Source organism: Tetrao urogallus (genome assembly GCF_951394365.1).
Source record: "Tetrao urogallus genome assembly, chromosome: 16".
Classification (NCBI taxonomy): domain Eukaryota; kingdom Metazoa; phylum Chordata; class Aves; order Galliformes; family Phasianidae; genus Tetrao; species Tetrao urogallus.
In genome coordinates this window covers 12,981,973-13,007,844 of record NC_136829.1, presented here as the reverse complement: position 1 = coordinate 13,007,844, position 25,872 = coordinate 12,981,973, and the positions used below count along the sequence as shown (strand labels likewise).

The 25,872-nt window shown below is 41.8% G+C and overlaps 1 protein-coding gene across 1 annotated transcript in view; it reads right to left on the bottom strand.

Moving 5' to 3' along the window:
* Positions 1-25,872, bottom strand: part of BCAS1 (brain enriched myelin associated protein 1) — a gene marked incomplete at both ends in the record, with an annotated part of 36,812 nt that overhangs the window by 465 nt on the left and 10,475 nt on the right. The window contains 8 exons of the mRNA XM_079543353.1: positions 3,818-4,087; positions 7,397-7,462; positions 11,295-11,459; positions 16,984-17,187; positions 17,530-17,565; positions 20,280-20,417; positions 24,146-24,190; positions 24,759-24,917. Of these exons, the coding sequence (XP_079399479.1) occupies positions 3,818-4,087; positions 7,397-7,462; positions 11,295-11,459; positions 16,984-17,187; positions 17,530-17,565; positions 20,280-20,417; positions 24,146-24,190; positions 24,759-24,917 (1,083 nt within the window). The remainder of the gene's footprint in view (positions 1-3,817; positions 4,088-7,396; positions 7,463-11,294; positions 11,460-16,983; positions 17,188-17,529; positions 17,566-20,279; positions 20,418-24,145; positions 24,191-24,758; positions 24,918-25,872) is intronic.

The following is a 25,872-nucleotide window of genomic DNA, read 5'->3' as shown; positions in this document are numbered from 1 at the left end:
GGAGCTTCTCAAGCATGATTAATAGTGTATTATAGCCAGCCTTGGTCTGCTCTGAGTTAAAGGAGCATTAAATACTTTCATGCACGACAGAAATCTGACAATGTTAGAGTGATAAAACTTTTCTACACGACACATATAATTCCAGGTCTGGAACCAGTTCAAGACACTAATCCAGTTTAGGTTGAGGAAGTGCACAGATCCAGCTTGCCAACTAAATTTTTGGCTAATAATTAATAGAAACTTGGCTCTAGTTTAAGGTACCTTGACCTGATTTTGCTGGCCTTGAAGCCATTGAATCTCAAGAACACAGCAGCAAAATGGATCCACAAACACTAAGAGACGGCTGTTAACAGTGTGTATGGATGCCAGTTCTGTTTGTAGCCCCATGCCTAAATCATTGCAGGCTGAGCAGAAAAACACAGTGACAGTGCTAAATGGGCTGTGTGCTTTCCCTACAGTATGAACTGTGCAGAATCGTACATGAAATGTCCTTTCACACAGCATGCTTCATACTGGGAGCCTGACTCATCACTTCGAGACACCATGGGACTATTCCGTGTCACATGGGGAGAGAAAGACCTCAACTTCCTCATTCCTTTCAAAGAAATAAGATCAGTGATTTTTTTATAGTGATTAGACTTCATTGCACTGATATCCCTTTTCACCTTTGTAAATCTAAGTATAAAGAAGAGCGGACAGCAATTGCAATGGACTGAAAACATCTCCTGCCTGAATGTAACTGCAGTCCTGTGCTGGGGTGGGTGGGTGAAACACCATTGCTTGCTTCCAGTTACCATTCTGAAGATGCTAGAACAGAATGATTATTGTTTTGTCACTTATGTGCAGCAACAAATAAAAGACACTTTAAAAAATAACAAGCTGTAATGTCTGTCACACAATGCCAAATGTCATTTGTTTGGTGAATATGACTTGTTTGCATCATTAGGGTTTGTCCAGCAATCCTAAAAACCTCCTCAAGTTAGATTTCCTCCTCTATAAGACTCACTTTGAGCTGCAGTTATTCCGTCCAACACGTGAAGATACTGAATCTATGCTGATCTACAAAATAAGATGATACCATTTGCCATCCTTCCTGTAAATGATGCAGATTGGGTGGAGGAAGGAGAAGGGGAGGTAAAGGTCATTTCAGATAATCCCTGTTTTGACTCATTTAGCACATTTGCAGAAGTGTCTCAAGTTATTTGCCAATACTGGTCTCCCTGCTGCACCCATTTTCAAGGTGATTGCTGAGTAAAGCAGGAAGCAGTGAGGGAGAGGGCTGATGATTCTTGTTAAACTGGAATTTCCAAGCACCGCATAAAATAAAGAACTTTGTTCCTGCCCTTTTAATGGCCAAATTCCAGCTCTGCCATCAGAGACTTAAGCACAGGTATTGCTGCCCGTGTCTCGCTCTCCATTACTCTGCACGGCCCTTTTCAGTGCAGTGAAAGTTGTCTGCATTTGTGACAGCTTGGCTGGAACACACTTTGGGCAGAACGCCTCCAAGTGCACACCCAGCAATGTCACAGTGCTGGAGGGGTTTTTTGATCAGAAGTTCGTGTCAGATCTGAATAGGTCAGAACGTTTCCCATGTGCTGAGCACTCCCAGCTTCTGACAATGTCAGTATGAGTTATTCCAGCTCAGAAAATGATGTAATTATTTGTTCTTTTATTATCAAATCTAACTTTTCTGAATGCCTTCGTATTTCATGTAGCTTAGAAATTCATCTCTTTAGCCATAAGAGCAGATATTACACTTGCAGTCTGTGCCAAAATCACGCAGCCAGGCCATAGTATTGTTTGCCTGCATAAGTGGCTTCATTTGTATTAAAAATTTCAGTATTTTTCAGCCCAAATGGGAGCAGATGTTTGAACTGAAGCTTCTCCATCAGCTGCATTCCTGGACTATGACATCCTCTCACTCTTTGCCCTTTCCCAGAGGACTCAGTGCATTGAGGAGAAAGTGGTGTTAAAATAGCTGCAATGGAAATAGCTTGCCAGAGTTCAGGAGGAGCTCAGTGGCCATGGGTTATGCAAGCCAGGCCTCCTGTATCTCTTTCTTAGTGTGTCCTGCTTCTGTTCCATCAGCACAAAGCTTAGTATTTTTTCTGAGTTGTTACCAGAGATCTGCACCATTATCTCTAAAAGAAATTTCTGGCATTGGTTTGTGTCTAATCTAATGCTTTCAGATTAATGAGTCTTCCTTCCTGGGATTGTGCCAAGAAAAAAAGATTTCTCCTTTTGATTTCTCTGGGTCCCAAGATGAATGAAACCAGTGCAAGTTGGTAGGTACTCCAAGTTCCAGAGTTCCAGAATTTCCTTGCTCCCATTAAATACATAGGAACATCCCAGGGATTCTTACAGATCAGGATTTTACCCTGAACTGTGTGTGGGGGGGAGAGGGGGAGAAATGCAGAAAACAGAAGTGGCTGAACTGTCCTACTGCCAACCATATTGCCAAATGACATTTTCTTTTGTTCTTAATCCCCCTACCAATATTTACTATTTGGGTAACTCAAATAGCCTTCGCTGGGATACAGAGTAATTCAGTGAAACGCATGGAAATTAAACGCTTCTTATGATGTGGAAAAAAACGTCTGCCTCAGAATGAGTCACACTGGGCTGCATGGCAGCCTGACTGCATAACCCCAAGTCCTAATGGGGCTCATTTTCAGAGCCATGCTGCCATTTCACTCTGTACTGCTTGACATTTCTTTCAGACCTGGAGGGTTTCTTGTCTGTCTTTTTCTTTTGTGACACTCTCAGAAGCAAAGTAGGGAGGAAGGGATAAAAGCTGACCATCTCTCAAGAGGAACCAGATTCACTAGGAATCATGGCAGGTAACGTTCAATCAGTTCACATTCTTTGCACCATTTGAACTTTGTGATGAAGCTCAGGTTACAAGTTTTCCAAAGGATGCTAAAAGTGATCCTGTAACTCTAGACTCATTGTGGCAATGTGAGGAAAGATGCAAAACGCTTCCTTTCAGATCTATCAAAAGTAATGGAAATCTGCACTCTTGCAGAGGGGCTCCAGAGGCAGTTCCATGTCTAACCTGCACCCTGAATGCAAACAGGAGAAAAGAAATGCATGCATTTAGTGCTCTGAGGAAACATTTATCGCATGAGTAATAGCAAGCCTTGCAGAAACTCAAACTTTTTGTGTCCTGAATTCTTTCATACCTACATTTAAGGTTTCAGTGAAAGGGAGCATATCAATTTTACAGTACATTTTGACAAAAAGAGAAAAAATAGCACGTGTAATTTTTCATTTGCTGATCTGTGGTTGATTACTAATTCTTGGAGCTTATCTTGTGACATCTGTGCTGGTTTCCAACCAGCAAGAGGAATGCTTTGATTTTCTCTTGGTGTTTGGACCACTGCTCCTCGCAGTGGCACCATCTGCTCCAGAGCAGCAACTGAGCTACCAGTGTGGAGGCAGCATGCCTTGGCAAACTGACACCACCCTCACTTTTCCTTCATGTATACACCATAATTTGTAGGTGGTTCAGCTACAGGAGCAGGTGAATCATCCCCATGGCCAAGGCATGAACCTGTGAAGCAGGGGTGTGGGAGCAATTATGGCTGTCCCACAGTGCACTGTACCTGTAAATCACTACCCTAAGGCCCAAGTTTTCTTGCCTTTGACCAACACATTGCATTTTAGCTCTAATCCTGCAAGCTGTCTACAACATGACGCTCCTGACATGGACGCGCTGCGCATCAGAGCACAAATCTCACAGGGTTAACAGCTTGCAGGTTGGGAGTTAAAACTAGTTTAAGAAATAACTTATAAAGATAGGATCAACAGAACGTACAAGGCCTTTAAAAAACCCTCCAAATGACTGCCTCTTCTCCATCCTCTTGAAGGAGGTGGGGTCCTTGGCAGCATCCCCTCCGCTCTGGATGGAGTCGGTCTCAGCTGCGTGCTGCTCCCTGCAGTCTGGCTGCTCCCTGGTTTCCTGCTTGCTGCCCTTCTGCTTGCTCAGCTCCGCTGGCGGCTTCTTGTCTTTGGAACTCTCCTTGCTTTTTTGGCCCACTGGTTCACTTTCAGCTGTTGCCACTGGCCTCTCTGTGGAGTTTAACGTCTAAAGCAGTTTCAAACAATGGTTATTTTTAGTGGGAAAAGTAAACATTTTGGAAAGCGATCCGTAAGTATGTTTAAACATGAAAGGCCACCTGGCAGGGAGAAATCCTGCTATCCAACAGGTGTCCATTTCCAGAGCTCGAGAGTGACTCCTGCAGCCTCAACTCATGGAAGTAAGAACTCCCAGGAGCTGACTGACCTGAGCAAAGATGGCAACATCGGGCCATCACCATCCAGCCTTACTGACAGGTTTGTGGATGCTCCAGCTGCATTGGGAGTCAGGGACTCACACACACAGATGCTCAGAGCATCTCTACAAAACTGCAACACTGCATCAGAAACTAAAAATTGGGCACGGTTATGAAAAACCACATAGAAAATGCCACCCACAAGTGCAAAAGAAGAGATGGTAATATCCCAAAGACAGCAATGTCAGTGCACTTATTTATAGTGAAGGCAAACATTTTGAAACTCAGAAAAGTACAGGATGTGCTTGAAGTTGACAGGAAAATAGGTGGATCTGGCAAACAAATAGCAGGAGAATGAAGTTGTCACTATTTTCACAGTAGCAAATGACTAGATAGGTTTTTCTCTTATGCAAAAAAAATCTTATTAAAATATTAAAACGTTGAGATAATTAAACACACGAGTTTGCCTTGTCGAAAAGTTGGAAATCTTACATCTGCACAGCTCACAGCTTAAAGATACGTCACTTTTCCAGCTCTGGGGATTTTACTGTTACTCTTTTAATGGCTGATGTTCTTCTAAAGACCTGGAGTCACATGCTTACAGGACAAGCTTAGCTTCCATTTAAAACAAGTGCATTTTTGGACATCATGGCTTCAAAGAAAAACCTGAAAGGAGGAACTCTCAAGAAATGGAATGCAAATATGCCTCTCAAATCTATTTTAAAAAAAATAATAATAAAAAAAAATCAACCCCTAGGTTACTCTAATTTTGGGCAAACAAGAATGGGAAGCAGTAGCAATACTACTGGCTCTTTTCACTTGGTTCTCCATTCTTCCCAACCTTGTCTTAAAACGAAAACAACCACTGACTGCGTGTCATAGGATCTTTAGTGCCGCATTTAATACATTCAGCCTTGACCATTTAGCTTGAGTCCTCAACAAAATGTGCTTGGATTTAACTGTTTCCCTTTCTCAAGGGCAGACACGTGTGGGTACATATTTGCTCACAGCTGGATTTGTCTGCTTTTAGACTTGAAGTTAGCCTTTGCTCTTGTTCCTCAGGATGTGTGAAGCCAGCACAAGAAATCCAGAGGTGCAGCCCCGTGACCCACAGCCACATGGGCCATGAATAGGCACCATCTGAATTGCAGCAGTTGATGAAAGCAAATTCAAGCAGCTCAGAATTTAAGGGAACAGCGAGGTGAGCTGCACTGACACCACCTGCACCTCCATCTCCTCACTGGAGGAGAGTCCTGCTTGGATTTACAGCAAGGACCCAAGTGATGCACGAAGCTCCCCCAGCACAAGGACAAGCAAGGCTCCATAAACTCCAGTTTAATACTGTCTTTCATTCTGACCCATTTTGACTATCAAACAGGAACACACAGTTGCTGGCTCCATCAGTTAGTCTTACAAGAGCCTTCTTATTTACCTTCGCTTGCTTTTGAAACGTTTCACTTCAGTGCAATTGCAGATGTGCACATCCAGTTCAAAAATAACCACAGCACCCAAAATACACCTCTGAGATGGATGTATCAGAGTTCAAAGGTGGCAGAACAACTTCCAGCCCCTGCCAACACCCCGTGAGGTCTGTGGGTTTATTCTGTGTAAAATTAGAGCTGAGTCTTCCTCACCGCACATTTCATTGTGTCGGCGCCTGAGAGATGAAGTACTGCAGCCCAATGCAAATTGGATGCAACAGGGCTATTTCTGTGAGCAGGTCTGGGCCTTTGATGTTTGTAAAAAAAAAAAAAGAAAAACACCCAAACACTAAAAAAATATTCACAATATATTTTCCAGGCAAAATAAGAAAAAAATATTCAATCAGATAATCTCTTTGAGGTGTTTCATATTAACCTTGAAAGGCAGGAAATTGGCATATTTTATATTGACAGGAGCAGCTCAGGAAATACAAAGTGAAACCTATGAATAATGAAACATGCTAATGTTTCTTATTCTACAGGCTGATCTGCACCTGACAGATTGCTTTTGCTCTCTCAGCTTCAACAGTGCCACTGAAAGGAAAAAAAAAGATTAACGGACAGTGGTTTCCCCATGGTGCTGCAGGAGGCCGTAATCCAAAGCTGCATTTTAAACGTGAAAGAAATACACCATAAATTTCAGCAGACATTGGGTGAGTGCTGTAATGCATTTTGGTGGGGCACAGAACGGCAGTGAGGAAAAGGGAAGAATCACAGCATTCCAGAAACACTGTGGCAAAATGTCAGGAGATTATTGGGCAGAAATCCTAAAAAAAGGAGAAAGTCAGCAGCAGAGGCAGCCCTCCTTGTGCACAACGCTGCCTTAACTTCTGGGAGCACAAAGAAGAAAGGCAGCAGAACAAATGAGTTGTTCAAAAGAATTTAAACTGGATGCGAATTGAAGTAAGGAAATACTAAAGAACATAATGAAAAATAAAATACTGAAATGCTAAAGAACAGATCCAGGACTGTAGCTTTCAGCCACGGGGGGTGATTATGCTGGATGTCCTGATGCTGTGATTCTCAGAAAAGGTAACAGCATTTCCACGTCCAATTAAAATACGGGGTTTTTTTTGGAAGCATTTTTAAAGCTACAGAGCATATAATCTGAAGTTCATATTTCAACTCTCAGTTGAAATGATACGACACAATAAAACAAACAAAAAAACAAAATTGAGACAAAATATCTGCTGTGACTGTCAGTAAATTGCAGTGAGCAGTTCTCATCCCCTCTTTTTTCCCCTCTTCTATGGGAGCTCCCCCCTAGACGATCCTTTCCTCTGCAATGTAAATCAGCAAAGTCAAAATCATCCTATCTGTCTGCATTTAGCTTTGCTGGCTAAACCAAGGTAAGTGCAGAACATAACTAACAGGAGAGAGAAGAAATGAAACTTTAACTATTGTAACTAAAGACAACAAAAATCCCATGATTTCTAACCTGGCAGCGGCCTTTGAACACTTGTTTAATGGTAGAGAGGGATATCATACAGAGAGAAGGAAAGAAATAAGGGAATAAGGCAAAACAAGAAAGTTGGTGAGCACGCAGCACTGTTGTGCCAGTCGCTGTCACAGGGCAGAAGCTAAGGATGGCAGTAGGTGAAAGCAACCCTCCACCAAGAGAGGAAAGCTGTGGGCACTTACTTGGTGCTCGGGGCTGGGGGCAATCTCCTCTGCCAGGGGGGTCGGCCCTCCGCTGCCCCTGCCTGACTGAAACAACACAGCGTTACCGCGCTTCTGACCCCGCTCTGCTCCGCAGCAGTCAGTGACATGAAACACGGATGTGGAACGGTGCGAGGTTTGGTTTAAGGGCATTTGACACTTTCAGAATCCCCACCAACGTTTTTTAAATAGCCACAGTTCAGATGGAGATTTTTGCTGGTTCTGTTCTATGTGCTGCGATTGCCTTTTACAGGGCAATTTTCCCATGAAGCAGTAAGAAATTCCAGCGTGGTCTCAGTGGACCAGAGATCATGGCCAGTAAACAAGGCAGTGCTATCAACCTGCCCTGTGGTGTTCTAGGAAAGGGATTCTGCTTTCTTTCCAGAGACAAACCTGTCTTTGAATGTCGAGAGCGACTTCCTTTCTCCTGAGCCATCACACTAACTGCATACTCCTTGAATAATTAAAACCCACTTGGCTTTACAGATACATTTTTATACATATTTTTTCCAATCAGAATTCATTTTCCCAATTTCTGCCTGTCAGTTTATGCCCTCTCTCTGTATACATCTGCCTAACAGCCCCTCTGGCTGCCCACCTTCCCATCCCAGTGCAGCACAGTGGGCTGCCAGGCTGCAACACATGCAGCTCACTCACAGCATCTGAAGTATTTATGACAGAGAAAAACACTGCTTGACAAAACGAGCTCAAGGAGTTAACATTACAGGATTTTTGATCATTAAAGTTCGGTTACAATTAGTAATACAAAGGAACTGTATGCACATGTTTAATTAAAAAGCAGTTTAGAGGGTTCAGCGTGGTGTTCCCTGCAGTACCACATAAGCCACGGAGTTTAGCAGCAAAGCATAAACTCCAGAATTTCAACGTGCCCAAATTCAGATGTCATTTTTCATGACATCTCAGCCTATGCTCATTGAAAACAATGAAACGGTGTGACTTTTGCTCTAAAGGTACAACAGGACGATTTGTGGTTTTATGCAGCTTACAGATTTGTTACTTGAAACACATTAACTGCTCGATCCTATGTGTGCTGTTATTGCAAGGGCTTGTTTCAGTCTCTGATTTTCCTATGAAGCCACAGAAAAATCAGTATGTAGCAGCAGCAGCATGAGAGAAAGCTGGACTGCTCCACAGCAATTAATTAATTGTCACACACCGTGGGGGAAATATCCCTTCTGGAGTGAGCCTCTGCTCAGCCCCTTGCACATTTATGCTCATGAATCTTTATCTGTGGTAGAAATGGGGGAGAGGAGGCACCGTGGGCTGCCCTCACACTGCAGCACAGAAACTCGCTCCCAGAGTGCGTGAAGATGAATGGAGGTAAGGTTTAGTTTGCAGTTCTGTGTCAGCGAGCCTTTAAGTGCCTTCAGAAATATTTACTAACTTTAAGAAAGCTTATAGTGTAATGGCAACCTCCCCTTCTTTTTAAATCTATTTTTAAGTAAAAAAAGCTTTAGCCGACCTTAGATCATCTTCCTCAATTCGCACCAGAAAAGCACAAATAATCGCACAAACATCTTGCAAACTTTGCCTACACAAAGTCTCCTCTCAACCACACTGAAATTTGGACTTAATGACCCAAGGACGTCTCTGCAGAGCACTGCTGACTCCCTGTTCCCTGTTCCCTGTTTCTGGTTGTTTAGGATTGCTGGAAACTTCCTGAAAATACTTTCTGCTTCCAGCAGCAATAAGGCTGGATCATCACGTCTTCAGATGGGAGCAGGTTGTGACAAGCAATAAACTTGCCACATTTTTGTAAATAATATGGGAAAACTAGGATGAGACAACTTGATTCAGGCTACAATTAATTACATAGATATTTATATGGGGCAGCAGGCTAGCACAGCTGCTGCAGAATAATCCCTACCACTGCAGATACCATTTGGAAAATGTTGTTAGTTACTTACTCTGCCTCAGAGCATCTTTGTTAGCCCAGAAACAGGTTATTTTATTTACAGACCACACTCACGGCACTTTCAGACCACCTGTTTTGCTCAGCATCTTCCTGGCTAAGGACAAGGACTTTCAGTCCCAGTTTACAGTTAGCAATCCTGCTCATTTGGATTAAAGAATGTTATTTTATACTCTCTTACCTCCACAAGAGATATTTTGAAATGATTTCTCTTACTTAAACTTGCATTCCTGTATATAAACACGAAGAAAATGGGAATTTTAAAGGCTCAAATCATCTGATGTGGTCTAGATCCAAAGGGACTCTTGGACTGCTCACCTCTCCTCATTGCTTCCACAGGGCATATGGGGGGATGGCTCACATGTCACCATTGCCACTGAAACACCTGGAGTGGGTTAGGCTTATCCCACTCTGCACGTGGTAAGACAGCTATTTGATTTGATTAATGAGAAATGACTGACTTCCAATTAGCAGCCCTGGATTTTGTATTTGTGTAGACATGGCCCATTTAGATAACACAACAGGGGGATTTGACATCAGAACATACTCCTTAGTAGGGCTGTTACACAGCACAAAGCTGCATGACAGCTACATGGCTTGGATTCTGTGCAACATCATGGCAGTTATCCAGCAATCCAAAAGTTATTCAAAGGAAACTGCTTGGGACGCACATCAAAGGGCAAAAATTATATTCAGTATTCAGGATCTGCTTGGAAATTGATGGCCAAAAGTAGAGTAGACAAATATGAAGTGCTTCAAAAAGCCACAAAACCACTTGTCTGAAGGTCTGCCTACATTCTACTTCTGTCTGTCTGGGCCAAACTGTGGATTAACCCTCTGCTCTTTGAACACAGCTGTTTTTTTCCATAGTGACTAAGATGGGTGTGGAACATAGCTTTATTTTCAAACAGTGCTTTTTCTTTCTTGGTAGGGTTATATGACTTGAAGTCATAGTTGTCGCAGACTTCAGTGTTGGATGCATATTCCTTATTCCTAACAGACAAATTATTAAAATGCCCTTTGCAACCAAAGGCCTGTTGGGTTTACAGCGCCTTGGCTGATCCTACAAATGATGGTGGAGATACTCAAATCCACCAGACGGGCTGTGTAGCAAAGTAACACCAGAAGGAAAAAGTAAAGGCACCTACCATGGGTTGGGCTGAAGCTATCAAAGACCATAAAGCCATAAACATTGCCAAACTCGGGGGATGGGTGGGGAGAGATTTGGAGTGTTGCTTTTGCACCCATGGTCTGACTCGTTAATTTTAATCTTTGGCAATGTGACAATTCATAGCTGAGATCGTGTGGAAAACTTGGGCTACTGCATGGCGTTATAAGAAAGGAAAAGAAAAGACCTCATTTTTTGATGTATGAACTACTCTGACACCCACACCATGGAGGTGCTTGAAAATAAAACAGCACTGACTAAAAGTTAAATTCTTTCATATAAATGGGCAAAGCTTGCCAAAATAGATCAATTGCGGTATAAAAATCCTCAGGTTTGCAACAGCCACAATTCATTTAATCAGAAACGTTATTTCTGGACTGGGATGACTTTGTTCTCTGGACACCACTCCAGAACCTCTGGAGGAACCCTGCCATCTGCACAGAGACTCCTCAGCTCTCCACGCCTATCACTGCACGCCAACAGCTGCCACTTCATCACCTCACTGCTTTCCTTCTCCCCTCCAGTTCTCTTCTGGGAAAAGGATGAGACTCTGTGCCTTTATTTCACCTATTTCGTAACATCTTCGAAGCAGCAGCTCTGCCTTTGCGTGTGGAGTGCAGCTAACGGAGCTGCACTGACGCCTCGTGCCGCAGCAGGAGGCAGGGCCGGCCGGCAGCACGGGGACGTTCCACGCCGCGCCGCCAGGGGGCGCTGCAGTACGCGCCTGAGCCCTGCGTCGGACACCGCGGTCGGCTTGCAGTTCGGCGCGCTCTGCTTACCAGCTTAAAAAACTTCCTCAGGTTTGCTTTGGGGGTTTTGCTTTCTTCTCTTCTAGGTTTCACTTCCAGCACTTCTGGGCTCCTCTCATCTTTGTCGGGAGTCACAGCTTCTAGAGATGTGTCTGCTTTCTCACTGTGAGCAAACTCTGCTTCTTCCGATGCGTTCTAGGGATTGTTTTGAGAAGACATTGAGAGTGCAGGAAAAAAAATAAATACAGACTAATCAGTGAGTAATCAGTAATTTCGGATTTACAAAACAAAACAAAAGTTAAAAGTAGCCAGTGGTGGTACTTGTTCCTAAACACAGTAATTTGTCTTCAGCTGCAGTTTAAAGAGAAAATTTAAATGAAATTACTTGTAGGAGGATGCAGTATGAGCAGGTGACACTTGCTATAACCAGTAAAAATGAGCAGTGCCAGACCCAGGTGGTCACATATGGAAGCAGGAATATGATGATGTAATTCAAAAAGGAACAACACAAATACATGGACACCAATAGTCAGAACTCTGATCAGCACTCTTCTCTGACAGCAAAATGCAGATATTCTCACATTCACAGTGCTGGTTTCCTCTCCCAGATGGAAAGCTAAATGACTGCTTGAGATACAGGGCATTCACGAAGCTCATTTATTAACTCACCTAATCCCAGAGGCCATCCCTATGCAGTATTGGCCCCTGTTAGAGTTCAGGAAGCTCTGCTGGGTACCCTTACAGAAGGGTTTTGAGCCCTGCTGCACTTTTGTGAACAGCTGGAAAGTTCCTCCTATTATAAAACACTTCACGAAGGGGCATGCATCCTTGGAAATATGCATCCCCATAAGATTTCATTCACCTCCACAGCTCATTTCAAAGCTATCCAGGGAGATTTCAGTGAGTTTAAAGGAGCAACAAAAACATCCGCAGTGAACAGAGTGAACAGGAGCTCATTTCTGCTGCAGGAGATGGAGCATACATCTCCTTAACTGCTTCTTCTGCCTTCGATAAATGCCCTGGTAAGTAACATTCTCCCATGCCTTCAAGAACCACTAATTAATTCCCATCCCACTGTAATTGTATGAAGAAGCATCTTCCTTTCTGCCATAAAGCAGCTATTATGCTGATAACCAGGTAATCTGAACTGAAGCCAGCACTTTGTCATGCTGTATCCTTTTGCAAAAAGGCACACAAAGCAATACACACAGCATAAGTTACACCTTCAATACACAGCCTTCAATACCAAATCAAACAGAAGCAGTCACTCATTATTGCCATCTTAAACACAGGTTCTGGTTAAACACATAGCAGTTATAGCTGAAATGTATGCTGACAGCAAAAGGAAACAACTGCTGTAAGTAAAGCAGAATAATTTATGTTTGATGATTTTAGCATATCTATCTAGGAACTCACATTTAATGCATACTCAGTCGTTTTAACAAAAGTAATTTTAGTCATATGCAGAACATAACTATCTAGAGGACAAGACCAAAGGTGCCCTGCAGCACCAGATGTCATCTCTGACCAAACAGGGATGCCTCCTACAGCAACAGCTTTCACCACTGCTGCCCTCTTACACTCAGTGATTGCCATGTAGTACATCTGGCTTAATAGTCCCTGATGGACTTTTCCTACACAAACTTAGCTAAACACTAAGAGTCGATGTAGACTCCTGACACCCAGCAGCATCCCACAGCAAAAAATTCTGCAGCTGAAGTACGTGTTATTTGGTAAGTACTTTCTTTTTATCATCAAATACTTCCATTTGGTACTTTGCTGCTTTTATTTTGAGCAATAACAGCTGATCTTTCCTATTCACGTTTCATGCTCCAGCAGTCATTCTGCATGTTGCTATCACCTTCCTTTCTGCCAACTTTTTTTTGAGCCAAAAAACTCTGAGTTTATGTACTTCTTCTAACAGAAGCCATTCCATATATTTATGCACTTCTTCCCTCCTAGCTTTATACCTTTAGCTTTATGATATGCTCTGAGCTGGGAGACCAGGGCTGCAGCCATGTGCAAGGCATGGACTCAACATGTGCTTCAAGAGCAGCACAACAGCTTCTCTGGTGTTTTTTGCTCCTTTTTAATGGATGAGGTGACTTTGGGAGATGACAGGAATGATGCAGGAATAAATATCCCTCGTCCCCACCTGAGATGACAGCAGCACAGCCTCCTTCCCATGGAATTGTAGATTTAATTTATGTTTGTGAATATTTCAGAGATAATGCCTAATAATTTTAATCTGTACTTCTGTCTCATTCACATAAAGTCATTCACTGTCTGTTTGCTTGAAGAAAACAGTTCATTGCTTGAGTTGGAGGAGTGGCTCAATAACGCAGCAGCCTGACTTCTGGGAGCTCATCGTTCAGTGACTGCAGCTTGGGATCATATTCCTGTTATTCTGTTACAGCTGCAACCCAGATGAGGTTTGTCTCTCAAGCTACATCTGCGCAATGGCATCAGTGTCACTACTGACAAATGTGTCCTGGGGGAAATGCCAAACCGAGAAGCACTGCCTATTTAAAAGAGAAGAGAGCTAACAGTTGACTATTCAGGGAGATGGATTTGTTTGAAGTAATCGGTGTCTCTTTGTACATTTCTTGCACGTTACTCAGAAGCCTCCAGGAAGATTTGAATTCTGCTTTAGTGTACCTAATTGTGATTTACTGATTGAAACAGATGAACCGTTTACCTACTCAGTTATTTTAATTTATGCTCTATCAGACAAGGTTGTTGCAGAATTTAGTTTATCTCCAGATCCTTAACTTGCAAAAAAGGACCAGAATCCCCTTCTGTTCTGCCTGCCAGGGCGTGTGTTCCAGGTCCAGAGCGGGTAAACTATGATGGGAACTTCATAAGTCCTGAGTGATTTTAACATTTATCCTGCAAGCTCTGTCCAAAAATTTATCTTTGCTTTCCCAATGACACAGTATGGTTGCAGGATCAGCAGTAAAAGGTGTCATTCTGCTTCACTTAATAGCTAACCTGATGGCTATTTGTATTATCGGTGCATAAATTCTCCTCAGTAAGAAGAACACTATTTTGCTGTGTTTGTATGGCAACAGATTGCAATGCATCAACTCTCTTTTTTTTTTCTTTAAATAGATCTGCTTTTAAAGACAACTTCTAATTTTAATTTTTAAAGACAGCTGTCTCAATGCTCTGAGATTTCCTCCAATCTTTACTTGCATACTTTTGATCCTGTGTAAAGGAAGTGCTGCAGTTCTCTGCCCTGATCATACATCTACAAGGTTTTGAATTAAGGTTTTCATCACAGACGTGAAATTATGATCTGTAACTTTATTTTAATATTCCTTAACATTTGCTAGAAATGCTTCGATGACAAACAGTGAAGTAACACTTGTTAATGTTCTCATATGGAACAATCAGGAAATGGTGTGAATAGAGATGAAGCAGTTTCAACCTGCAGAGCCGAATGAGGACTTCTCTCCCTAACATACATATCCACATCCAGCCAGAGCTGCAGCATTAACTGCAACACGTTGACAGTCACTTCATTAGCTGTGCTTTGAAGTGAAAGCTCATCAGAAGACGGATATCTGAGAGTCTGCCTGGAAGGAGAGCAGTTTGGTCTGAATTCGGAGTGCTGCAGTTGCTATTTGTTAGTTCAAAAGAACTACCCAGGACTGAATCATGGAACAGCTGTCAGCATCATTGCTCCCCCTAGCAATAGAGCTGTGCATTCAGCATGCCAGAAAGAAACTCAGCAAAACAAAACACTGCAAGCAAACTGAGAGAATCCTCAAAGCAATCCAAGCTGGAGATTAACCTCTACTTTAAGAGCCATCATACATTATGCCTTTTCTTAAAGCCTCAAGCTGATTGGGTTACCCAGATCTCTCAAAGGAGAGAGTTATTGTCTGCCAAGATAATCCAGCAAAGCAACTTGAGACTTCCATAGGTAAGGATTCAACCTCAAGCAAGCAGGTTTTATTTATTTACTTTTTAAATCCTAAGGACCACATTCGGTTTTGTATTGCAGAAGCTTACCCTCAGAAAACTTGCAAACATAATTGGTCTCGGGGTGATTCCAGAATCAAAAAGTTCACATTAAGCATAAAAAAAGCTTATTCTGCAAAGCTTGATGCCAGGTTTCATCTACTAATACAGCTCAGTTTATTTGGTACAACGATTCAAGTAATTCTTAGCGGTTTTGGTAGCAAGGTAAACAGCTTTATTTTTACGTAGGTAAAATTAGATCCAGCATTATGAGCAGAAAAGTGAAAGGATTTTGGCAAGAAGTGTGCAGCCCTGAGGTGCTCAAGATGCCAGAACTTCTGTGGGAACTGTTGACAAGTTAAAAAGCCACACGGTGGTTATGTGGGCCTAATTTAACTGCAGCATGCAACACAGGGATCTTATGGTGATCACTAAGGACAGAACCTACATTAAGCAGACCCCCAAAGATCTGTACCTGCACCAGTTTGAACAGATCTTCCTAAATAAGGTTTTGAAATCTTTCTGAGGTTCTACCAGATTTTTGAGTTCCCTGTTTTTCTACAAGAAAAAAATCCTGTTTATGTTTTTCCTTTCTTAAATACAAAGGGCTTTGTTACTTCAATTGAGTTCAGACACGATTTATTACTCAGCTTTACACTGCAACTGCATACAAACATCGAGCAGAAGGACTCCTCATTTCACCCTGATGTTCAGCAATACATCCTGTTTCCCAGCCTCGCTTTCAGCTAAGCCAGACTACTCAGCTACAGAGGAGGTTTCCGTAGCAATAGCAGCTACATAAAAATGTTCCCTTCCCTCCTCCTCCTCTACAGGTTTTCCTGTCATTCTACTTATCCAATTCAGCCAGTTCCACTGGAAATAAGGTCCTCAATAACAAATGTTTCAAGCTTGTTTACTCTGTAAAAATCTAAACTTTTTTTTTTTTTTTTAAACTGCAAATAACACCCAAACCATTTCCAGTTTCTCTGCCCACAGGAAAATACAGCTGCAGGGCTAGCTGCTCAGTCTGCATCTGTGTATTTGGAAGCATTTCATTTCTGGGATTGGAACTTGAACAGAAGCCCAGGAAAGCAGTTATCCCACATCCAACATTTCAGTGAAGTTTAACCCAGCTCTTCTCTTAAAGAAGGAAAGCAGCAGCCTTCAGCTGGAAAAGCACCAAGGATCACAGAAACAGTCAGTCCCAATTTAAGTCAAAATGGCAATTTAACCCATGGAAATGCATTTCTGTAAACAACTGAGCTCCATTGCCAGACTTTAAGACTGATACACTCCTGTGATTTCTTTTCTACTGAATAAGAGCAGACATCAGAACTAAATCATTTCTCAGAAACAAAATACATTTCTACATCTGTATCTCTATTAAGGAGATAACTTGATAAATAATATTATCTCTGGGATTTTTAACATGTGTGTGGAACTGATGATTTTTTTTTCCCACTAATATTATTACTTTAAAATACTACAGCCGGGTTTTAAAGACAGTGGTTTTACAAGATTTTTCCAGAGGAGTCCAATTGCCATTATTGGCAAGGTGTAGATGTGACTGCCCAAACCTCGTATAAACATGAGCAGCTGTATATATTATTTGTGTCCCTATGCACTTAGCATGCAGGATCTGCTCAGCTTTGCAGATCTGCCTGCTTTACTGCAACCATACACTCCACAGTGCCTCCAGATACTGGGTGATGAGCGAGCAATGGGACGGACCAGCTTCAAAACCCAGACGTACCTTCTTCCAAAAGAGTTTGCTCAGTGGCATGGGAGTGGATGACCCCTTCTCCTTCGCTGCCTCTCTGGGGGCTTCAGTGGCTGCTGCCTGCTGCTGGGCTGTGGGCTCAGGGGCCTTTGTGCTCTGCTTAGCTGTCTGCGGCTCTTGAGCAGAAGGAACATTTTTGTCTGATTTTACAGAGGTGACAGGTTGCTGTTCACTTACCTAGAAATAAACAAACACATCAGCTGCTGGAAACACGTGAATGATGAGCTGACTGCAGTGTGTTTGGGCATCAGCTGGTACAGAAGGTTGGTGCACAGCAGGCTGCCCCTGCACCGGCCGTGCAAAGCAGCAAGGTGCAGCTTACGAGCTGCCTTGCCCTGTCTTGAAGTGATGTGTCAAACAGAGGAAGCAAGTTATGTAGCAACCCACCCTTCCTAACAGAGAGGATTAATTGATAAAGAAAAAAAACTTAAACACTCTTTGAAGCTGAGAATGACAGTGAGAATAATTACCCTTAGACTACATTATTCATACATAGATAACTGGAACCATCCTACTCACTTTGGTGTTAGTTGTCTGTTGGGTCTCCTTCACAGCCTGGAGGGAAACAAAAGAAAGACAAGTCTGACAACACCAGCACTCAGTTACACAGCTCACGAATTGTCTGTCACAATATCTCATATTTTTAGTGAATGTTTGTGGAAGTCCTGGCTCCTGCAACCATGGAAACTGATCCCTGACAGAGGCAAGGCTGCCCGGAGGAACTGCTTGTGCCTGTCCCACCTACAGCAACTCCCCAGCCTGGTGCTAAATCATTTCATGTTAATCCTGCTGTGCTTGCAGTCCTCAACTTGTTTTTTTTTTTTTTTTGGAAATAAATGTATGTTTACATACACATTCCTAATCCCTTCAGGTAGGACATAATACAGGGGTTTAAGACATTAGATTTTCATAGCTGGCTCTGTCTGTGCCACTTTCCATGCACACATGGAAACTGGAACCAGGTCTGTGTGCTGGTCACTGGCACATGAGCATCAGCCTTCCAGCAGTAGGCTTTGCCCTCTGGGATACAGAACAGAAGGTTTCTGTATGGAAGAGGGTATAGAAAGCCACAATCTCAGGTAATTGTCAGCCCAGCAGCCAGGTTTTGCAGCCTGCTGCACTGCCTGCAGACCTCTTGAGAGAGCTGGTGAGAGTTGCTTTGCAGGAGCCAATAACTTGTTTTTGTGGTTAGCTGTAACAAGTAAGAGCCAGAACGAACGATAAAAAGTAATGTCAATGCCATGAGCTGATGTCAGTGCTAACACTGAAAGTAAGTGATTAACTCTTCTTCTCGGTTAGAATTCTATAACCAGATGCTACACAACTGGCATGCAACACAGATATGCATGGAAGGGAACAAAGGTACAGACAGCTGTGAAACCCCATTCAAACTCAGTCTGAAGCTGAGTGGTCAAATCCCAGTGCATCAGGTTTGTTACAGATTTGTGTTAGGATGCTCGTGCATTGCTTTGAAATTATTACAGATTTATGTAAACACAGGACACTGAGAAACAAGGTTTTTCTTAACCCAGTAGTCACTCTTTTCTTAACTAAGAGATACGTGCAGTTTTGTAAGACTGCAGAAACAGAACCTCTAGAGGAAGCAGTGAAGTGCCTAGAATTAAACATGAATATCTACACTCTTAAAGTGACCATTTCAAATAAACCAATTTGTTGCCTGTTCATCTGGTTAGCACACGTGGCATTTCAAGGATGCACAACCTTAAAGTTAAGGTGATAATTTCAGGGCTTTCCTGTCACATCAGTGTTCTGATTTGAATTTCTACTTTCGATCAGCCTTACAAGTAAACATAGCACCATTTCAGTTCATCTTGTTTATTCTTAATACATTATGAATAATACCCTGTTTTTTTTCTATATTTTTGTGCATGGAAATAAAATTATGTAAATAAAACAGTGAAGTCACATGAGACAAGTTTTTTTTTAATCTTAAAATAATAGAGGGACTGTTTTTCCTCAAGATAATGGCTCTCATTCCAGACCCAGATATTAAAAAAAAAAAATCATATCAAAGCCTAAAGCAAAAAGGAGCCATTTCTCCTAACAACTCATCTCAAGACTGAGATACTTTAAGAGGTTTAGTGCCTTAAAAAAGAAAACTGTTTACGGATTTTTTTTTTTTTAAACCTAGAGGAAGCCCTAATTAACGATGGAGAAATAATTCATATTTTAAGTGTATTAAATAAAAATTAATCAGTGTCATGTAAACAGTAACATCTTAGTTGTTTAAGCAGTTGGCAAGAACTGTAGTCTTAATGCATTGGCAAGATTCCTTCAATGACAAGTGGATGATGGTTTTAATCTCAGCAACGGGAAGACAGTGGAAAGAACTTAATTGTTTCCACAATATTAAAGAACTCCCTTGCCTTGTGCTCAGATATAACCCTCGAATACAGAGCCCCAGATGCCCTGTGGGCATTTTGAATGAGCATTAAGTATTAATTACTTTCCTCCCCCAGCCCAAGGGTCTCTGCTTCTGCATTCTTTGGGCTAATCAGCTACAGCTCCCCGCTGCCCTGCCGCACAGCAGCAAGGCACGTTAACCTCTTCTGAAAAAAGCAGAAATGCCTTTCACTGAGGATGGTGAAAAGTTTCAGTTGTTATTTTAAAACTGAAAACCACCATTTGCATGAGAAGTGTGCTTCTCAGACTAAGTTATTTTAAGTCACCCTTAATTTAAGTTTTTCCCATCCAAACTAAGCTTTATTAATAATTAGTTATCAAATTTTATGTTTTGAAAAGTAACATTTTAAAAGGAAATTTCTCATTTCTTCTACCCTATCTGTTGGACATCCCAGTTCATCAGGTCACAATTTTAGCCACTGATCTGTGCATGTCAATATCAACCTTAAACACTAGTTGGACTGAGCTCTTAAATCCACCCTGCAATCCAGACACGGACATGTCTGCACGCTCCATTGCTTGTCGGTACATTTTATTTTCTCTTTAAGAGGCCAGTGACATTAGCAAGCATTAGTAAGCATGACCTGGGCAGCCCACGGCACAGCAGTTTCCAGGGATGGTTTCAGAATCCTGGCTCCACACAGATGGTCTAACACGTGCAACATTGCACACTGAGGTTGTTTCAGCAACGTGTGGCACAGAAAAGCTCCCGCTGTTGGTTTCCAGAGCACTGCAAAGCGCAGCTGGTCAGACCCAGTTCAGTTAGAAATTTAAGGATTTCATTCTGGGGCAGGAACCATCTGTTACTGCTCAGGGTTCTGCTCATCCCCGGGTTTCATACAGACCTTATGCCTAAAGAGTTTGCTAAACGTGCTGTGTCCTAGCTTGGGACTCTCTGCCTTCTTTTTCTTGGCTCCTTTGGTTGGGGATTCTGCAGTCTTCGGAGCAAGCTGCCCACCACGGCCTTGTTCTGCTTTCGACCCCTTTTGTGCAACATCATTTAAGATCAGCATTGTTAAAGAACTTGCACAGTTTGTTTCATGAAAAAAAGATTCAAACATTCATATACTTTAAAGCAAACATTTCCTTTCTACTCTGGACAAATTCTACCCCCCACGCCCCCAAGTCATTTCTCAGTTCAACAAAACTTTCACAAGTAATGAATGAAATGCAAAAGATACAGAAATCCACTTGATTCCAAATAGAATCAGTTCACTCAAGTATTGAAGGTAGACTTGTGCATCATCCTAAATTCTTAAGCAGCCAATGGAATTTGGGGTCGTAAGTTTAAACAGGGTAAATATATAAATATTTGAGACTATACTAAACAGTTTTCTACAGACTTAATGTTGTGAATAATGAAGTATTTCTGGAATGTGCAGTATCAATATTCATGAGATACCACATGAAATATTACAAGTTCACACTAATGTTCATAATATCAGAGAGATATAAGAATATCAGAAATGATATAACGATATTACAAGTGTTGAATCAAAAAGCATTGGTTTTCTTGCACTCCCTTCTAAATGTCTTCACAGGGCACTTTTTTTTTTTTTGCAAGTCACTGCCCACAGAAGATGGAAACAGGATCTCTAAAGATGTGAGCACCTCACTGCAAAATCCATTACAAAGAGCTACAAATCCAAGAAAGAAAAACACTGATATTTGTATTTTTATTTCCCTCCCCATTACTTTCATGTATTTTGACAAGGAAAAAAAGGGGAAAACCCAATTGCTTAAGTGAGCTGCAACATACAAACAAGTCAGCACAAGTGTGAGCTGTGCTGGCAGCCTGGAGCACATGCCCACAGTGTGTGCCTAACCACAAACAGGGCAGCATTCTTCTCACTGCAGGATTTCAGCATCAAGTCTTGAAGTACTGAGATGCAGTTGTTATTACTTTACTGGAAAGGAACACGTAATATTTTAAGCTGATACTTGCTGGTATCCTGGATATCATTCTTGTCTCCCATAACATGCTCCTCATACAATTTGTTTCCTGATTTAATATTAAACAGTCCAATATTTAATTTTAAAAAAATCTTGTTATCACATTTCAGTTAGAAATAAGCACTCACTCTCCTGGGAGCTTTGAAACAAACTGACCAAAAATTTTAGGAGCTACAGAAACAAGTGACTGAACTCCAAAGAAATAAATCAATCAGCCTGTAGAATCCACACCATAAAGCATCAAGCACTGCGACTGACAGCAACTAACAGGACAGGAGGAAAGGCCCAAAACACACAGTGCAACACTTGTGAGCATGTTGAGTCGAAATCTTGGTTTCAGGATTGTTTCACTCAGTGCAATTACAGGCTTCTCCCATGTGTGTCCTGTCAGTACCTACTGGGGAAGACTTCAGATATTCTGGAGCCAAACGAATGCCTTTTGGTTAGTACAAACTTACAAAGGATCAATTCACCCCTATGACTCAGTTGAGCATTGTTTACTCTGGAGGCTAAACTCTATGTTTACACGGATGGAGTGACAGCCATGAAGGGTGTGCCTGTGCTGCTGAAAGCACACATCTTTAGGCAGCCAATTAAAGCCAGGGGCATCCCTGATAAAAGCATATTGCTACATAGCCAGTATGGAGCATGAAGCCAAACTTGGTGGTGCTATGATTTCTCCAAGTTATCAGGAAAAAAAAAAAAAAAAATCAGAGGAAAACCTGTCTTTTCAGCAGTGAGAAAACATTATCGAGTCACTTAGGATGTACCAACCCATGGGTGATAAAACCCAACTCCTTCCTGCAAAGCAGATGCATAAGCAACAACACAATTGGGACTCAAATGCAGTGGCCTCAGTGCCACCCAAGCAATGCAAAACAACAACAAAAACCAAGCAAACCAACCAAAGCCCTCTGGAGCTTGGGAAAGGCTCAGCCACACTTGGAAATGCATCTAAAACAAAGTGTTTTCAGAGGTGAAAGTGACCATTATTTCATTATGCACATCAACTGCCACAGAAAACGTAACAATTTGATAGCTGACATCACCCATTTTAATACATTTTTCTTAGATATAGTGAAAATGTCATTCTTCAGATCAGACATAAACTAGTGACAATAAAGAAATTCTTTGTGAAAAGCAACTCACATTCACCACAGTATATAAAACCTTTGCATATCCTGCTAGTCATCTGAATTTGTTTACCCTCATAGGTGTGATAGCAAACCAAACCCCAACTGCATATTTGTTTCTAGATTACAGCACACCTTCACCAGTCACCTGTTGCAGGAGCACATGATAATGTATGGAAACCACACTGAGCAGCTGGAGCTCTCAAAAGCTCTTGAAAGAGCCACTGAAAGAGTCTCACAGTGAAGGGGCAAGTTTGCACCGCCTTTTGAATTCTTTCTGAATCTCTTAGAAAGCATCAGCTTTGATTTACAGCTCCCAGAACTGAGCTGAAAAAGTGTTCTGGAAAAAACTTCATTGTAGTACAATTCAATAGAAACTGAATTGGACAAAAAGGTCAAAAATGGGATAGAAAAAGATGCTGATGCCAGAAGTAATTTGTTATGTGATAGGTGAGTGGAAATAACATTTCTAGGGATTTATTCTTGGTGTTAGATTTTTTCATAGGCATCACAAGGAAAAAAAAAGAAGTTGTTCTAGTCAAAACAATGTAAGCACATTTAATCTGGGTGTTCCCAGCCCTTGGGACAGCCTGTGATGTGCCTGTAGGCTTCTGGAACACTAAGAAAGGAGAAGGCAGCTTAAAGCAGATTGTCTCACAATTCAGCTTCTGTTGAAACTGTTATAAGCTGTGGCATGAATTTAACAATGGGCAAAAAGGGGGAAGGAGAAATCTTTCAACACCTACATTTTTTTCCATTCTAAAACATCGTATTTTCAACTCTAAGTTTTTTACAGCCCTCGCAGTTTCCACAAACTTGGTAAGCACATTGACTCCATTTGAGATTTTCATCATGTAATAAAGAAAGGCCATAATAGTGAAGTCTTTCTGAACTCGCACATAAAGGACCCTCACTGCTCACGTGCTGGAAACAAGTCTCCTCCTGCCAGTGGAATCCAAGAAAAAAAAAATGGTTTATTAAGGGGAACAAGAGGCCATGTCTGCCCACTGCAAGAGGAGCAGTTTGGGGGTAGCATTGTACATCTGTTTCTAAACAATATGGAGTTGATCTCCCAGCTGGAACATTAAAAGCATTTGCAGGCAGCTTGCAGTACTGCATTAGAACAGCCTTTAGAACAGAGTTGGGTCCACCCCACTGAGGTCTGAGTCTGGGAGGCAAACAGATCCTCATTGCTGCACCTAGGTGGAAGAATCCTCAGTGGCTTTGGGAAGTACATCTCTCTCTGCAAGTCCCAGTGCTGTCCATAGCAGCTCCCTCACCTTCCTAAGGCCTGTGCATGTGAAGAGCCGTGTGCTTTACCCAGCTCCATGAGAAACAGGGGCTTCTGTGGGCTCAGGAAAATTCCATTGCAAGGACAAGTCACTAACAAACAAAAACGTTGTCAGGACACGAGTCTTAAAGAAGACACTACTGATCTTGACTGCAATGTATGAGATAGAGTTACTCTTTACTCATGCTCATCTTTCTTTCCAACTTACTCAGATGGAATAACATTTTAAATTACTGCAAATGATAATATCAGCATGGGAGGAAGCAAACACAATGAAGAAATGCTTGCATTCAAGCCCATACATTTATCAGTGACAAAATGAGGATCTGCCTACCTTGTCTTCAGGTTCCCTGCTGGCTTCAGCTTTGCTTGGGGAGACCTTAAATACATTTGAGGAAAAAAAAAAAAAGTTGTATCTAAATCTTCCAAAAGCTTTGAAGGATCATCTGTTTGGTTCTAGTAAGTTGATTTCTTTTTCCTGAATACAAAGGTGAAAGGCACAGACTTTTTTCCCCACGTAAGGGAAAACTTCTAAAACAAAGGTCTGAAGGGTAACCTAAAGGCAGTAGCAAAGATGAAAGATACATAGAGCAAAAATTATATTGGTTGTATAAAATTCAGTAACACCATAAAAGTGAAAACTACTAGAAAATTTAAAAATCAGTGCTTCAATACAAGATATTTAAGGTAGCCAAATGCCTCCAGGTCTGCAGGTGTCCGTGCAGCAGGGAATGGTCTCAGAGTAGGTCAGCATCATTAACTCACAACTGCACTGTGCCTGCAACTCTCTGTACCTCTCACACCATTCTCTAAGGCATCTGTTTGGCTTCGTTATTCCTCAGTGCACATGACAGCGAGTACATTGCATTAAGCTGATCATGGCCACATGGGATTTTGTATAAGAAATCAATTTGAACTCCCAGATGAAGAAGAAAAGCAATGCTTACCAGTGTTTTAAGGAAACTCATGACGGAGTTGTTGTCCACTGCAGTAGCTGCCTGGGAGTTGTCTTGCTTTACCTCTGCCTTTTCAGGCTGCCCAGCAGGGAGACCACTGACACCTGCTGAGTCCTGCCGGAGGTTCCTCTGGTTGCAGTCATCTATCTCCTAAAAAAACGGGGACAGAGTTCCCTCAGTCTCAGCCTGCTTACTTTGCAGAGGAATGCGAAAGTAACATTTGTGACTTGCATTATGTTCCTCAGAGTCACAACCTTAATTCCAACCATATTTCTCCAGCCTACGTCTTCTGAACAATCGAGCATTTATACAGCTCTTTCCCCTCATTTCTAATATATTCAGCGTTTGTTGTTGATTGGAGGAGCATTGTTCCAAGCTACCAAGTATAACAGAAGTAAAGTTGCACACAGCATCCCAAACAAAACTGCTTTTCTCTTTCCAAGGCCGAACTTGTGAATAGAAACAAATACTGAGATTTCAGCCTTTGATGGCTCAGTGTCTGATTGTACCATACAAAGATTTCTTCCAACACCCTGTTATACTGCAACTCCAGAAATAAATTATCTTGCAAATACAAACAAGGTATAGATTAAAAAGAAAAAAGCAACAACTCAAAGTAATGCTTTTGAGCCGGGTTGAGCCGTCTCCTCTTTTTCTGGAATTACATTTACCAGAACCCAAAAATAGTATTCCAGTGCTTAAGCACTCACAAGTGTGTAATATTCTTGAAAACCACCTTGTTCCTATTCAGACAAATGTCTTTTAGATCAGTTTTGGAGAGCCTAGAGCCCCTTTACACCAAACTGTTATGCCATTCTGCACTTTTGCTTTCAACCTACACAGATAATGGCAACACAAACCTTTCACAGGAGAGATCGTCTTAAGACAAGTCCTGATGTCCTATTCCACATCTCTTTAAAGACCAACATTACTAGCATCTAGTTATTAATATCCAAGTCTTATGAATAATATTCTTTCCTTCTATTCATCTGTACGCCATAAATGTAAGAGTGGATCAGTCACTGTTAGAGAAGTAATTGTGCTCAGCATGGTGGTGACCTGGACTTCACTAAATGGAGCATCCCAGTCATGCTGTATTTCTCCA